Source organism: Balearica regulorum, chromosome 2 (assembly GCF_011004875.1).
Source record: "Balearica regulorum gibbericeps isolate bBalReg1 chromosome 2, bBalReg1.pri, whole genome shotgun sequence".
NCBI lineage: Eukaryota > Metazoa > Chordata > Aves > Gruiformes > Gruidae > Balearica > Balearica regulorum.
Window position 1 is genome coordinate 45,054,532 of NC_046185.1, and position 17,107 is coordinate 45,071,638.

The 17,107-nt window shown below is 35.4% G+C and overlaps 1 protein-coding gene across 6 annotated transcripts in view; it reads right to left on the bottom strand.

The window, feature by feature from the left end:
• Positions 1-17,107, bottom strand: part of SNTG1 (syntrophin gamma 1) — a 365,935-nt gene that overhangs the window by 22,393 nt on the left and 326,435 nt on the right. For all 6 annotated transcript variants that reach the window (XM_075744109.1, XM_075744111.1, XM_075744112.1 and 3 more), the window contains 2 exons: positions 12,886-13,038; positions 6,415-6,507 (listed from right to left, as the gene is read on the bottom strand). In XM_075744109.1, the coding sequence (XP_075600224.1) occupies positions 6,415-6,507; positions 12,886-13,038 (246 nt within the window). The remainder of the gene's footprint in view (positions 1-6,414; positions 6,508-12,885; positions 13,039-17,107) is intronic.

Here is a 17,107-nt window from a genome sequence, read left to right on the forward strand (position 1 = left end):
TGTTAAAATAGGCTATTGAATGCCACTTGAGTAAGTAGTTTTATACATTAGATCATTTTCAGAATAGCAGTTAGATGAACTTCTGTATACGTCTTGTTACACTTTTTAATCTCTCATCTTCATCCTTAATTCTTAAGGTGCCTACACTGGCTGCAAAACATTATACATAAATGCTTATCATAATATCTGTGTATGTCCATACCTAACATATCATCCACAAGAGTTATATTATTATTATTATCATTTATTAATTCATATTTCTAATGAGCTATATCATATATAGCTCATTAAAACATTGACATCTATACACTAGCTGATGTTAGACAAATGTAGGACCTGAATTGAAGTGCTGTCATTCTGCAGGAGCTGGGAGAAACGTTTTGCCCAGTAGACATTGATACACAATGCTGCAAAAGTGACCAAGGTAAAATTTGGTTTATAACTTCTAACACCTGCAACAGAACTTTTTAAATCCATTTAGAATTTTCTTAATTAAAAAAAACCAACCACCAAAAACAAACAAAAAAAAAACCATTTAGCATCTAAAACATCTCAAAAAAAAATTATGCCTGGAGTAGATGCTGTATACTAAGACACCTTGTAATGCAAGGAGTAACTAAACAGAATCTGGAAAACTTGATTAGGCAGCTGTTCTGGTTTCAGCTGGGATAGAGTTAATTTTCTTCCTAGTAGTTGGTATATTGCTGTGCTTTGGATCTAGTATGAGAATAATGTTGATAACACACTGATGTTTTAATTGTTGCTGAGCAGTGCTTACACTAAGTCAAGGACTTTTCAGCTTCTCAGACTGTGCTACCAGTGAGGAGGCTGCAAGTGCATGAGAAGCTGGGATGGGGCATGGCCAAGACAGCCAACTCAAAATTGCCAAAGGGGTATTCCATATCATGTGATGTCATGCTGAACAAAATTAAAAAAAAAAAAAAAAAAGAGAGCATTTGGCCAGGGGGGGCAGTGGTTGCTGCTTGGGAACTGGCTGGGCATCAGTCAGCAGGTGATGAGCATTTGCATTGTGCATCACCTGTTTGTGTAAATAATAATAATAATAATAATAATAATAATAATAATAATTCCCTTCCTTTTCTGTCCTATTAAACTGTCTTTATCTTAACCAGCAAGTTTTATCTTTTTTTTCCAATTTTTTTTCTCACTCACCCCCCCTGGGGGCAGGGGAGTGAGTGAACAGCTGTGTGGTGTTTAGCTGCCTGCTGGGATAAACCACAACAGCAGCCAAGAGAAAGGAGAGTATCTAAATGGTATTCACAAAGATTAATTAAATTCACTTTTAGGAAGTGAAGTAAGGAAGAAAGGGAGAAGTTCAATAAGAGGATGTTATTTGACATCTTTATTTCAAATAATCCAAATGAAATTGCATTAAAGCTCGTGGACATTTTTTGAAGTCCCCAGTGGAAGAGATGCAGTGGTGACACTCACTAATGATCAGATTTAAACTTCGATGTATGCCAACACAGGAGGCAGGTGGCCTTGTCACTCCAGGTACATCACTACTGAATATGAATAGAAGTTAATACATAATGGAAATTAATCTTACTCAAACAGTTGCCAATGTCTGCTTGCGCTATATGGTGCAGTTCTTAAAAACTGTTCATTCTCCTTTCAGGAGATCACAATAGTTTGTTATAAAGCGACATACCAAATGCTCTAAATGATAAACTACTGTTGGGTCTATGAGCTATCAGTCAGAAAATGCGTAAGAGAAAGCAGGGGATATGCAGCAGAAACAGCTATGATTTATGCCAGTGCTGTTATAATCACATCACAGTACAGACTTGTTCTGAAGAACTCTGTTTAATACTTTGTGTACTCATATTTATCATAGGCCTGTGCAGACATGGAAACAATGTTTTTATCGAACTATGATCTGTTTGACTAGAAATACATTTAGCACAGACGACAGCTTTTAACCACTGATTTCAACTTACATAACAAAGTATTATATAAAGATTAAATTACAGTAAACAAGGAAACAAGCCACACAGCGTTGTATATCTTTTGTCTGGAAACTGTAAGCGTAATGAGAGTCATTACCTCTATAAACTCATTCATGAGCATTGGTAGCGAGTTTGGGTTTTAGAACATTTATGAAATTTTGACTGCAATTTGTCAGGCATGTTGGAAAAAAATCTATTAACTTGAAATGTAAGAGGGAACAAACAATTTAAATATTGTTTCATTGCTTAAATAACTTGAATATTGGAATAGCTGAACAACTGTTAAAGTCATGAGTTGAAAGAACTTGGCTTCACTTCAGTTTATTAGCGATTATTCACTATTAAAAATAGTTCACAGTCAATTCAGTAGTGATTAAGAAAGAAAATTTAAAATACCATGAGCACAGTGTTAAGTGTAAAATAGAAATTTTAGCCTGAAGATTTACTGAAGATCCTACTGCATCATGGGATTTCTCAGGTGTCCTCAGGACCTACCACTTGAGGTTTGTTTTCTGGGAAATGTGAAAATGTGACAAATAAATAGTAATAAAAAATATTCAGTTATATCCTTTAGATCTGTCCTCCAAATACTTGTCCAAGACTCCCTTTGAATTCATTAAAAATTTTTGTATCTATCATCTGCAGTGTTATTCTGGGAGAAGTGAGAGATGGACTGAATGAATTATCTGACATTGAACTCTGAAGTCTATAGAATATGGCTTCAAGTTAAGCTTCACCTAAAAAAGAGTAGTGGAATGTGGTAGGAGTAGTGGCAAAATAATAGAAGTGAACATGTACAAGACAGACATGGACTTGTTAGAGAAGGTTTGGAAGACGATCACAAAATGATCAGAGGGATGGAATACCTCTCCCGTGAAGAAAGGCTGAGAGAGTTGAGGTTCTTCAGCATTGAGAAGAGAAGGCTCTAGGGAGACATATTTCAGCCTTTCAATACTTAAAGATGGCTTAGCAGAAAGACAGAGAAAGACTTTTTACCAAGGCCTATACTGACAGGAAGAGCGACAACGTTTTTACACTAAAAGACGCTAGGTTTCAATTGGACATAAGGAAGAAAGTTGTTATGATGAGGCTGGTGAGACACTGAAACAGGTTGCCTTGAGAAATTGTGGGTGTCCCGTCATTGGAAGTGGAAAGATAATGATTTGTACTGATTTTTCAAATAGCGATTATAAAAATTCAATTTATAAAGAATTAGATGTATTTTTTTTTTTCATTAACAGTATGACATTTTAAATAGCATTTTTGTCTTTAATACTGAGTTTGTTAATTCATGTGAAAGTTGCTGGGACTTTTGTACAGTCTTAATGCACAAGTGTATATGTGAATATTAATAAGATAGAGATAATTAAATTGTATTCATGTTTTCCTGGTCCTGTAACTATTTTCCATTTTTCATTTTTCATTCTTGTCTCAGTTCTTTCTTGTAAAAGAGATTTTGAACTCCTGCTTCATGTGAACTCCTTCATTAGGTGGCGAAATAATACTTTTAGCTCATGTGACTAAACACTACTAGTTTTTGTTTCAGTTTATGTGAGTATAGCAATACTGTTGAAGAACTTTACCAGCACAGACACAACCTACACATTCATCATAATGAAGATATCTGAATAAATTTCTGGCTGAGAGAATCAAAACCTTTATCTTTCCATAAATGATGGAGAGTGGGTAATGGTTTTGCTATTTAGGTACTCATTAAAATGTGGTTGACACACTTAGGGTAGATTTGAGACAAGTTTTCATCCTATGGCTTTTTTTACAATTTCAACTGTAGCAGTCACTTGGCAACAGATTATGTAGCATTATACAGTATTGTTTCTCTTCTTTTCTAATGCAATTGCACTGGAGCCATCCCTGTCATCTCACACTGCATAATGCCTCATTACCTGACAAAACAGTATGTCCGCTTTTTTATCCACGGTGCTATACTTTAACATATAAACTAATTAAGGTGCAACACTGAAGGTAGGTTTCTGAGGATATTAACTGAATTCTGCTTACAACACTGAAAGTTTTAAGGCAACACAATCTGCTTAAAAGTTAATATTTTTACTGCTTTTATATGTAAACTTTTTCTATGTAAAGTATTTTTTACAGTTACACACTAGTTTCCTTATGCTTACACAATTTATTTAAGTGACTATATATCAGAATCCTGAAACCATTTTTTAAGGAATCTGTTGACAGCATAAATACTGTTCTATCTGATTAGAAAACTTGGGAACTTTCTCATTTGATTATGTAAAACTTGCACTCAAGGCACAAAAATGTGTATCTGTATTTGTGTGTACGAAACCTTAAATTTGAAGGGAGCTGAGTAGTTTTTGTTGGTTTTGTTAGACTTTTTTTTTATTTCTAGATGATGTGCGTTTTAAATCGTAACAGAAGAATATAATGAGTTTTGGGGCACCAAAAGAATTGCATTATATGTTTCATAAAATATTTGTGAGATTAATGAAGGGGTTTTCCCAAGGATTGGTGAACAGTGACAGGAGGACCTGTAAGACAGTATGACTAGCACATGACACACAGTTTTTAATGACAATTATCAGAAGAGCAGTCTCCAAGAAGCTTTTGCGTATTACTTATAGAACTAAAATATTTATGATTCTTGTGGAGTTTTTGCTTTGAAGGCTCCATTTTGGGAGGTCTGGATTTGTAAGTGAGAAAAAGAAAAGGTCTTGAACTCTTCATATTATAAGTCTGCAATGAATTTAATAATGTCAATTATTGCTGTGCTTTTATTTTCTTGAATTTCCAGCGTACAGGTTCTCCATGGCTATTGAATGTGGCATATCTCTGGTATGCATGCTATCTAAGAAATCAGGCATTTTTAACACAGTGTCTTAAACTGTACTCTCTGCTTACCTGTCTTTTTGTGTCAAAGAAAAATGAAACAAACACTGAAACCTCCAGGATTCTCCATGTACTGACTCCTGAGCTTTACCAGCATGGTCCCTCTTTCCATTCAGGAAAATAAAACCCACTTTTAAAAGAAAAGTCGGCAAGCATTAAGTCAAAACTGATTTTATGACTCTAAAATGAAATCACACAAAGTGCAAGAAATACAGTGGAAAAGGTGGAAGGGAAAGTAGGAGATAAGTTTAGCACTGAAAAATGGGATAGAGTATTTTTTCAGGGGGAATCACTTCTGCCACAGCATGCAGCTCCTGGGTAGTGTCAGGAGCTTTGAGGACCAGAGCAACACAGTAGGGGGTTGGTGGCAGATTTGACAGATCAGCAGGAGACCCTGCTCTTCCTTGCAGGCTGTATGTAAGGGTGGAGAATGAGTGGTACCGACAGATTTCTAAGGCTGGTCTGGGTTCGCTAATTGTTTTGTGAACTGCTACCCACTGCAAGGCTGGCAGGAGAGAAGGAGGAGGAGCAGCCTCCTGTCCACATAATGCCTTTGAAGGTTCTGTCCACATAATGCCTTTGAAGGCCTTCCCTTCCCGAAGGAAATCCCTTCACACATCTGCTGCCCTTTCATACTTTGATGAAGTCTCTTTCAGATCCTGTAAACGTGCCCTCTTTCATCAGTATTTAGACCCTCAAGATCCATACACACTCAGTTATGGTCAATGCTTGACTTAAGATTTCAGAACTTTTTGGATGCTGAGGCTAGATGCCACCCCAGAAGGAACAGGTTCATTCCATGGTTTCGTGGCTTTAGAGATGAAGGGAAGAGGGAAAAGTAAAATTGCCTCATACTCTTACAATGCTTTATGAGCCTTCTCAAGCTTGGGAGACCTGGAAGACGGAAAATTCCATGTTGGCTTTCTTAATTTTGTCATGAAGTCATCAAAGCTTCACTCCAGTTGTCCAGCCAAGGTTAAACCACCACAATCCCGTATTATTCACTTGATATGGGGAACTATTTAATCAGTTGTACTGAGCTTTTTTAGGGCTCATGAGAAAAGCGTGAGGCATAGAGACCATGGCTGATTCCTCTTTTTTACAGACACCTGAACAGAAATATCTAAAACACAAACTGAGATTTGCTGTAATAACACACACTCCCACCCATGAAACAGGAGAAAAGCAAGGCAGGTTCTTTTCAAAGCTCACAGATCAGCTTGAAACCAAGAAGATTATTTTCCTCTCAAAACCAAGAATGCACCAGCAAAAGAAACATCAATCTGAATCAGTCTGGGTTTTCATGTGAAATTACAGAATGAAGACTTGATGCTTGTTTCAGTTTGATATTGCTATTGACTTTTCAATATCAAGCACATAGCAGAATACAACTTCTCACATCATTTAGAAATCACTCCTGAGTTTAAACTAAAACACGAGAGTTTTGACAAGGGATGATCTGTTGCAATAACAAAAAGAAGTACATTTTAAGGATGTACTACTTACCACAAAATATAAGAAATAACAAGGAATAATGATAATGTAATGGAAACAAGTCTTAGAAGTTTACCTTTGTGGCAGCATCAAAACAGACAAAGCCCATGCTAAAGTCGATGGTAAGTCCCATAAGATGACTCTCCAAAACACAGGCATACGTCTTGCACTGTAAAAGAAAAATCAGAGAAGGTTGTTACCACAGAACACATTTCTTCAAATTCTTTCTAGGACCAGTATTTCTGTCTTTATTCTAATGTTTATATATCTCAAAATTACTATCATAAATAAGGCATTTGTGTGTAAATAGGTCAATTTATTGCCAGTGTATTTCAAATCAAAGGATTTATATCAGCGATGACATTTTCTAAGTATTGTAAAAAGAGACTTTGCTTCCATTAGGGAAAAAATAAATCAGAATCAGAATTGCCTCAGTGGTTTACCAATGACAACTGCTAAAAGGGAAATTTCATTATTTTTGAACACTTTTATTTGTTTTGGTACCTAGTATCTTCCTCTAACATTAATATATTCCTTTTAGCATTTTAAGAAAAAAATAAATGCATTTGTAAAATATCCCTTTGGTATGCTGTTTATTGTGCTTTTGTGTTGGCCTAAATCTCAGTGAAAAAGGTAGTATTGCATACAATGTAGTAATTGACTTAATCGTATGAAATACTGTTTTTGCTTCAGCTGGTGGACCAATATACAAAGGCTGACTTCAGGTACAGAATTACAAACTTGTATTTTTCATCACAAAATATGTTAAAAAATTAAAACATTTCAAAATCTGATGTAAATTCTTTAAAGAAACTATTTTTATTTTATAGAAATTTCATCCTCCATATTAAATGAAATATAGTTACATTCTTCAAATGTTGCTGTAGCCACTAAATATACAAAATGAGAACAAAGACTTCCATGATCTATAATGTGTCAAAGAACCAAAATATAAATTGTAAACATGAGAACAATGTAAGTTACTAAATTATCAATGTTACAAAAATATGTATTATTGTTGTCATTTTGATTATTAGGGATAAATCACATGCCTTTACTTATATATTCTTTGGGTGGGCTCTTTGGATTTTAAATGGTCTTCCCCAGAACACAAGAAGCTGAAATGCTCATTAACAGCTTCTAAGAGTTGAAATAGATATTGTAATGAAGGAAAATAGAAAGTTCATACCTATATAGATCCTTCGGTTATTTTAAATTTGACTTTCTTACACTTCAATATAGATTTGTTTTCTGGAACTGAAATATTTGAGTGAATTACTTTCATTGATCAAATTACGTCTCAACTACGTACAAACAGTTGTTGGTTAATCTCTGTGCACACAAAAAGCTCTAGTATCCAGGTTTCAAATGCAGTGATATCCATCACTGAAGCTGAAGGACACTCTGTTAGTTGTCAGTGGGGCACAAGTGCAGTGTTTAAGCAGTCTATAGACAAAGCATGGCCAGCTACAACTCAGAAGTAAAATCAATCCATGACACATACCTTACAAGATGGTTTTGTGTTATTACTGAGGAACGGTAAATCACTTGTTACTGAGTGATCCACCAAAGGTGCTCAAGAGCTGTAACTGCCCGTCAGTAAATGAAAAGTTTCCTACTGTTGCTGTTGAGGTGGAAAACAGCAATTGGTCTATTCTTATAGCTTCCAACACTGAAAGAACTTTATGTACTTCACTATATGTATAAAATCTGAATTCATACAGTACAGAGGTACAATTGGTCATTATAACTCTTAATGTATAAAACCCCAAAATTTTAAATTACAAAATCAATGATTCATCTCTGCAGTGTTGCAGTCATATGGTATTTCTGTTTATGTTGGCAAATAAAAGTGGCTTTTTTTTTTGAGCGGCTACACCATAAAACTGCTATGAATATGTAAACTTTGATCGTAAATCAGTGTTGTTAGAAAAGGAGAGGATATTGCCTCTGGCAACATATCATTAGTAGAAGAAAAGAGAGTAAAGTAATACATTTCAAAGTGACTTACTACTTAATGAATTCACATATGCCAAAATTTTCAGGTTTTGCATGCAAAGCAAAAAAATGTACAGTTTTGTTGAATTAACCTTGCTAACTTCCTACAAGATGCAAACTACATTTTTATTTGTACACCTCCAAGATATCTAGAACAGACATAGAACCTTTACTGAGAATTAAAATTTGGCAAGGGGACAGTATATCAAATTTAAAATATGTATTGCTCTCTAACTCATCTGACCTCCTACCTCAACACAAGAGGTCAACCTACAATGTGCATTGTAGCACCATGCTGAGCTGGCACAGCTACCTCTGCTTAAGCACAGCACTGTGCCTGGGTTAATTAGTCTCATTGAGAAATTAAGATTTATGAGAAACAGGACATATCAGTCTTGGTTCAATGCTGCACAGAAAAAGAAACCTGCTTCCCAGACTGCAGGTTCTTTCTACAAAAGGCAGTGCACAGTTTGCGGTGAAATATCATCTAGTTCAGGTCAACGTGGTTATCGGTATGAAGAAACTGCATTATAAGGTGCAGACCACCAGTAGTAGCTGATTCTTTACTTATTCTTTACTTACACCTAAGACCAGTCTATGCCCTCAGACTATGTATTCCATGATGTTCAAAACAATTCAGAGAAACAAAAATGTGAGAATAACAAAAGGATCTCTGGACAGTGAGATTTTAATTTCTTTGGGGAAGAATGTCCCTTGCTTTATGCATGTGTTGTACACACTTGCACATGATTCTGGTCACAGGCCAGAGTAAGAATGTGAACTTTCAGACACTTGTTAACTGTTAACTTTTTTCTCACCTTTATTTTCTTTAATTTGTCTTTTAAGTCAGATTTGGAGAAAACAAAAATGCAGAAACCCTTCCCAGGAGACTTGATAATTTAAAATTTCTTATACATTTAACATACACTTTAAATCACTAAATCAGTGACTATTAATAATATATACTGTGGATGTTTGGCTTTAGTTGCTGATTTCTCACACAGAGCTCATGAAAACCTTATCAGAACTGAAGCATCTCCCTCCAAAAAGAAGCAGAAGATATTTCAACACATATTTCTTGTTCTCTCACAGAATACTGAATCTTAAATTGAGTTTATGAATAATTCAGTGGGTCAGGCAGGGCTGAAGGAGACAACCCAAAGTTATTCCTTAGATTCTACTCCCTCGATACACACAGTTTAAATTACGGGAGGAATTATATGTTGGAAACCTAGTATTAAGCTGTCTCAGAAGCTAAGGGAAACCATACTATAAGCCCAAGATTTAATTCAGACTTTCAAACTCAGTTTCAACTTCATTGGAGAAGTTGAAGTACTCTACATTAAAGTACTGTAACAGAAACTAGTTTACACAATAATCCTTATATTAGGAAACAAATAACTACAATGCAAATAAGGACAGCAAGAAAAAATATAATGATGGAAGTGGTGAAAATTTTAGCATAAAGTAGCAGGAACACAAAGGCAACCTGACAATCATATATAACTGCACATCATCATGCAAGCTACAGTAGTCTCAGAGTCTTCATATAACAATGCTGTGATATAGTGTCATGGTTTTACCCCAGCCGGCAGCTGAGTACCACGCAGCCGCTCGTTCACTCCCCCGCATCGGGATGGGGAAGAGAATTGGAAGAGTTAAAGTGAGAAAACTCGTGGGTTGAGATAAAAACAGTTTAATAGGTAAAGCAAAAGCCGCGCGCACAAGCAAAGCAAAGCAAGGAATTCATTCACCACTTCCCATGGGCAGGCAGGTGTTCAGCCATCTCCAGGAAAGCAGGGTCCATCATGGATAATGGTTACTTGGGAAGACAAACGCCATTGCTCCGAACGCTGCGCCCCCCCCCTTCCTCCAAGCTCCTTATAAACTGAGCATGACGTCATATAGCATGGAATACCCCTTTGGTCAGTTTGGGTCACCTGTCCTGTCTGTGTCTCCTCCCAACTTCTTGTGCACCCCCAGCCATCCCGCTGGCAGGGCAGTGCAAGAAGCAGAAAAGGCCTTGGCCCCGTGTAAGCACTGCTCAACAATAAGTCCATAGAACAAAAACATCTCTATATTATCAATGCTGTCTCCACCACAAATCCAAAACGTATCCCCACACTAGCTACTATGAAGAAAAATCAATCCTCTCAGCTGAAACCAGGACATATAGTAAGGAAAAAAAGATCTCCATTTCAACCAATTTTTTTTCTAAAGAAAACTAACTAGTGACTGTAACCCTCCACAATGGCATTACTATAACATCGTACCACATATTATTGCTAAACTATTATCAACTTGACTAACCTCTAATACATTTCTTTAAAAAAAAACAAACAAAAAAAAATCCTACCTAATTTGTGTTTTAGATATACCTCTGGCAGAAGCTATGAATTAGGCTTAAAGATATTTTTTTACATATTTATAGCGGGGCATTTAAAAAATATTTTCATTTGTGATATATTCTTTAGAATTACATCAGAATAGGGCCCTAATTAACCTCTTGTGGAGGTTAATGCCAATTTATACTCGCTAAGTAATTATTATTATTTGTATGATTATGGAATAGTACAGAATACATTTGAATAATTTTAAATGGCAGTTTAAAATGCAGTTATATTTTCAAAATTATATGATTTCATAGTAACACAAACCTGCACATAGCTAGATTATAATTCACATGAAATATGAGTATTCGTATGAATATGATTGCATAAAACACAATTTTAGTAAAAATGTACAGTTTATATCTCTGTTTTGAACCTGTCACCCTTTTTTCTCATAGAGAAATGAAAGAACTTGTTGGAGACAAATTATACCACTGCTTAGTCAAACCAGATTTCATCTTAATCTGCAAATTGGTGAATGAAAGCAGTAATGGATTGCTGAAAGAAAAATGAGGAGGCCAACACCAGTTATATTAAAAATTAGTATTCTGTTTTTTTCCAAACTGAGATATAGAGAGGCAAGAAAATAAAGAAATCATAAATGTGAGTTCCACAATAATAATCTATCATGACAAGCCTGTTTGTCCACCTTCACAAATTTACCATAATCAATCATTCTCAGGAAATCATTACTTTGACTAGATCACTGCTACTCTAAACATCAGTAGAATGAAAATAAAGGTGGAAAGGTTAAGATTAATCTGAGGTTAAGATTATCAGGGAAATTCTTTTTGTGAAACATGGGAGTAATTTTGAATAAATGTAACTCTAAAACTAAAAAGACAAATCGAAACTAGGAATGCTGCAGGATGAATGAATACTAGAGCAGAACAAATATGAAGTGGCTTCTGGGCTAAAAGTTATTCAAGAAAACTGCCGTATATTCTTTTACTGATGGCACAGTAGTGCTTCTACAAACAACGTTGCAGTCAGTTATGTGAGAAAGACAAAGCATCTCAAATATTTGGTAGCAGAGGATATATATTGTTGCATTTTTTATACAGAAGAACCACACTTACATTTTTCAGCATGACAGAGTGCACGATAAAAGTTGAACCTTCTTCGACTCCTCCTCCAACAAAGGTGATATGCATTAAAACTGACAGCAGTACAGTTTTGGCAAAATGGATCATCATTAGTATATACTAATTCAGTCCATCTGCATGTGTTGGTTTATAGGTCAGAAGAGGGCTAATATATAACTAACTAACAATTTGTCTAAATAAAAAGCTGTCAGTGTTTGCCTTCCCAGGAGGATGCAGAAAATGAGTGCAGGGAAAGTGAGCATTAGCCAATACTTGCAAAGGCTAATATGCTAATATGACTTTTGTAGGTGTGTATACAGAATAACTCATGGCAACATCAACTAAAGCTGTTCCAACCACATGTACTTTTCATGATTAGAACATCAGTATAACAACTAGGATTAGGTGTATTATAATTGTGGTAGATATTTTTTTTTCTCCTATTTTAAATAAGAAAAACTATGACTTTTTGGTCATGTGAGAAAAACAGAGTCATCTTTAAACACTCTGATATGTAATTTGACTATAAAAATTCACTAGTAATCTGTACCTGAATGTCATCCATCTCCGCTCTGTCATCTGACAATTGAGTAAATACACAAGACATAAGAAATGTATGAAAAATGAATATTTATCTGAGGTACAATTTTGTTCTTGCTTGCATCCGGTAAGTACTCTCACTCAGTGTACTCTCATCCCTGATTATCACAAGGACAATTTAGTTCCCGCAAGGTTCTCTTATGTTATCCAATAACAAATAAAGTAGCATGAAAGATAGTATGTAAGCATATCTGAACAGTTGTTTTTGTCCCTAATCTATAAATTTTTTGTCCTCTTCTGTCCAGGAACTTTAGTTAACAAATATGTATCACATAGTCATAACTCAAAGACTGTATTTGAGGTGATTTCTTCTGAATGTTAGATGGCAAGCTGTTTTTATGCAATTACATACATAAACCAGTAATAATTTGAGAGCTGCAGGAGGTTAGAGAATTTCTTAAATTGCATCATTATTTCATATAGACCTAATTTGTTAATGTACCAAAAGGTAATCATCAAGGCAGTTGTTCTCACCTGTATCCGTTCAACTTCTAAAAAAGTTGCTGTTTGGAAGGCTTTTTCCCATAGTGTTAGGTCAGACTCTAGTTCCACAGAAAAGTAAAGATCTTCTCCAGATTCAGACTGGACACTGAAGCAGTGTTTCCGCCGGTCCAGTAGATCACTGTCCTGATGAAAACCTGAAGTTATATAATCTGGCATACATCAATTAATATTTTAATTGCAAATATCTATGCCTCAAACCTAGCATTTTTAAATGGCATTTTTAATGATATAACATTGTAGTAACTACTGAGAGCTGAGGAATTGAAAATTAGGGGTTTTGTCTAAAAGTCAACATTTCAATGAATTTTAAACAGGACACCTACATTCGGAATGGTACAGAACAACATAGCATATCTGGCATAACTTCCAATATTTTAACAAATCACTTCTCAAAAATGTTATCAGCTATACACTTTTAAATTAGATAAATTTTATAAAAGGTGTCCACTTTCTATTCACATGAGAGGAAGCCAAATATCAGCTTGTCTGACCTATTTGACTCACCCACCCTATTTCAGAAGGCTGGCCAAAGGAAGCAAGAGATTTATTTAAGCAGTATGAAAAGTCCATCTGTTCTATTTTCCCTATAGAGTCTAGAAAAAACAAGTTCAGATTTGTGGTGACTTACAAAATCCAACATAAAATTTATCTATAGCTACATACTGCCAAGTAGAGACTATAGTGGTTGTCAGTGATTAGGTTACTGGCTTTGGACCTGGAGGAGTGAGTTACTTTTGGTTTTGCTTTCAACACAACACCATGCAATGGATATCAGGTTATAAATACATAATATTTAATGATTGCTAGCATTTGTAATTTGCAGTAAATCAAAGAATAAACGAGTTAATCAGGAAATTAATAACTTTTTTTTTTTTTTTTTTCAATACAGGATGCTTTATGCTAAAATTCTGGCATGCAATTGGTCCTTGTGAAAAATACACTTGCAGAAAAATTTTTAATTCATTTTGTCCCTGCTATGGCAAAGCAGCTGTCACAAGCCACCAGCTCACCAGCTGTCCTTGCAAACACATCTGGAAATTTGGGTATATGTAACTTGGGTGCAATTTCTGCAATGCTACCCCATACCAGAGGGCACAGTTGAGATCTGTAAAGGAGATTCACAGGACAGTATTGCCTTCTGGTTATACACAGCTTGAATAGACCAAGGGGACCATAACCAGCTGATACAAGCTGGAAGAGCACCTTACATTGTTCAAGTCATCTCTCTCTGGGGCAGAGGACCAGGAACCTAAAGCTCACCAAGAATAGAAATATGTAAAACAGAAATCTGTACGAAACTATTACTCTCAGGCAGATAAATAGGCAATGGTAGAGTAAGCACTATTTTCCTCTATCTTTTCATTTAGTAGACACATGTCAGACCTGTTCAAGAAAGCCAGTACAGCATGCATTCATGAACACTACTGGTTCAAAACTGCTTTACAGTTTCTAGAAGAATCAGCTAAGGAGCTAACATACCCTCTCTTTGCAACCACCATGACAAAACCAAGTTGCTCAGGCTTTAAAATGACCAGTCACTGTGGAATTTCCTTCCTTATTTCCATCACGTCCTAAGCTTAGTATCTCAATAGCATTAAGTCATGGATGGAAAAATCAGAATGAACATAGCCTGCTAGATCTTAAAAACAGCATTTCCAAAAAAATTACTATTCTCATGGATTTGTCTTCCAGGTGTTCAGAGGGCTGTGTTGTTGAACTAGTTAGAACTAGTAAACTTTGGCCCTTCTGCTAAAATTAAAATGTCAATTTTGCTCACAGTCTGTTTTGACCTGCTTTCAGAAAAGAAGTCATAATGTTTAGGTTATTGTTAATGACCCCTATGCTCTACTGCACGCTCAGCCTCAAAGTGCACAGAGCAGCAGCACTGTGACAAATGTTTAATCTTGTGGATATGTGTAGCAACATAAAATATATCATATAGAACCTGACTATACAAACCTCATCAACAGGAACTGGATGAGTAAAAGCGCTGGCCGACCCTCACTCCTCCAGGGAAGAAAAGCTACTTTATATAGTATAACAACACTTCTTGTCTAACAGGTCTTAAGTGGGGTCTTGAACTCATTACGCTCCCAGAGCTACACCTGATTGAATGGGCCTGTTGGTCCATAACCAAATGGACGTATTCAAGACAGAGTCTGACAAAACTCATGTGTAAGGTACATATCTTTCCCAGGGAAGGTTTTAGTTCTTCATAGCTACAACCTGAGAAGAAGCTAAAAATATTTTGAGCTCATCTTCACCTATTATTGACAGCAGTCAGTAGAGAACAATGAGTTATTACTAATGCAAACTCTTAAACCTTGTTTGAAACAAGACTATGGCCCTATGTGGGATCATGGGAATCACTGTCATTAAAGCAATTGAAGTAACGGCCCCTGTTTTTAAATGGGAGGAAGTTTAGTGTAGTGCTCGGTTCCAGAATGCATATCTCTATTTAGCTGGGCACAGTCAATATTTGATGCTTTTAAATTACATTGTTAGACTGTTCCATTCTTACAGGCCTTTTTTCTATTGAGAAGAATATGCTGGCTGTGAAAAAGGGATGATTTCTGATGTAGATTGTGAAAAATGAAATGTTAAAAGTTTTACTGAGATTAATCTCTGTTAAAATGTGTTTGAAAAATACAAAAATCTCAGAAAAGTCTTTGAAGTGATTAAATAAAAATTTGTGTATTTGTACTAGGTTTTTATAAGCATTACATTAAACCTAGAGGATAAGAAGAGAAAGAAGAGCTAAATGGGATCTACAATATTAATCCATGTTTTTTGCTATTTATATATGAAAAAGAGAACATTGTTTGATTTAGAAAAGATCTAATGAATACTAGGGAGCATTTCCCCTCAGCAGTTTACATATAACATTTTAGAATATTTCAACTACTGCATTATATTTTGACAAACACCACACATAATGTACTCATTTATTATTGGAATTGACATTTTGTGAAATTCCTATTTGGAATGAAAACAGACTTCAACATTTCCACAGAAATAATAATTTTCCACAGAATAATAATTTCATTTTTTGGCTCGTTCTAATGTACGTACTTTTGATTTTGACATCCATGTCTATGGTTAAGGCCATGGCAAGAAAAGTTCCAGTCGAATATATTTAAATGTTGTACTTATGTTTTAAAAAAAATTGCTGACATACATGTGAAGTATTTCTTTCCTTCTTAGTGGTATTTTATTCTACTTGTAAAAATAATTTGGTGCAAGGCTCCCTTTAGTATTACTTCTGCTCCTTTTTGCTGCAAGATCATTTTTCATTTGTTCTCAGGCATTTAAAAAGTGAAATCTGTATTACAAATTCATAGATCTAACCGTTTCCATTTGTACAATGGCAGGAAACAACATGTAGGCAAAGATAAAAGATAGCTATCCAAATGTCCTTGTAAATGTAGAAATTTAAAGCAAAATTTTTCCTTAGGAATCCAACTGATAATTGTCAAATGTCTCTGCATATTTAAGATAAACTTGTCAGGAGTCTCAGAAATGCGTCTGGATTAAGTAGGAATCTTCATTAATTAACTTTTACCAAATGGTTATTTCGGCTAAAATACAAAATGTCATTCTACCCATTTAAGAATATGCTATGACCTTGTATTTTTATAATCACTTACTAGTCAATGATGGACATGAGCCAATTTAATGTTGATTTTTTAAGAACTCTTTCATACTGTTAATGATTAGCTGTACCATTTGCCCCTCATGTTCTCAATGTGAATTAATGCAGATTCTCTGAAGAGGAACAGTCACAAAACTTGTAGCAGTATGCTAATTCCCTACAGGAAGGAAAGCAGTCCTGCTGAAGGATGGGCTGTGAGGAAAGTCCTTGGCTTACACCCAGCTTCAGGGTAATCCAGCATCTCTTCTGACAGGATGGTATGACTCCTGCTTGCCTAATTAATAATGATGTCCATGTTAAGTGAGAGTAATAAATTTGTCTAAGGGAACCAAGTATGGCTCATTAGGCAGGTCCTTTCAAATTAAGGCAGAATGCTTCTTTATCACTGAGTAGTGACATCGCCTTCCCTTCTGCAGAGGTAATCTTTTCTCTTTTGAAAGACTGCCCTCTCCAGAAGCAGCACTGTTCCTTTTTGATTACTTGTGTCTTTTCATTTTATGTATGAAGAATGCATTAAATACTCATATTTTGACTGTTATT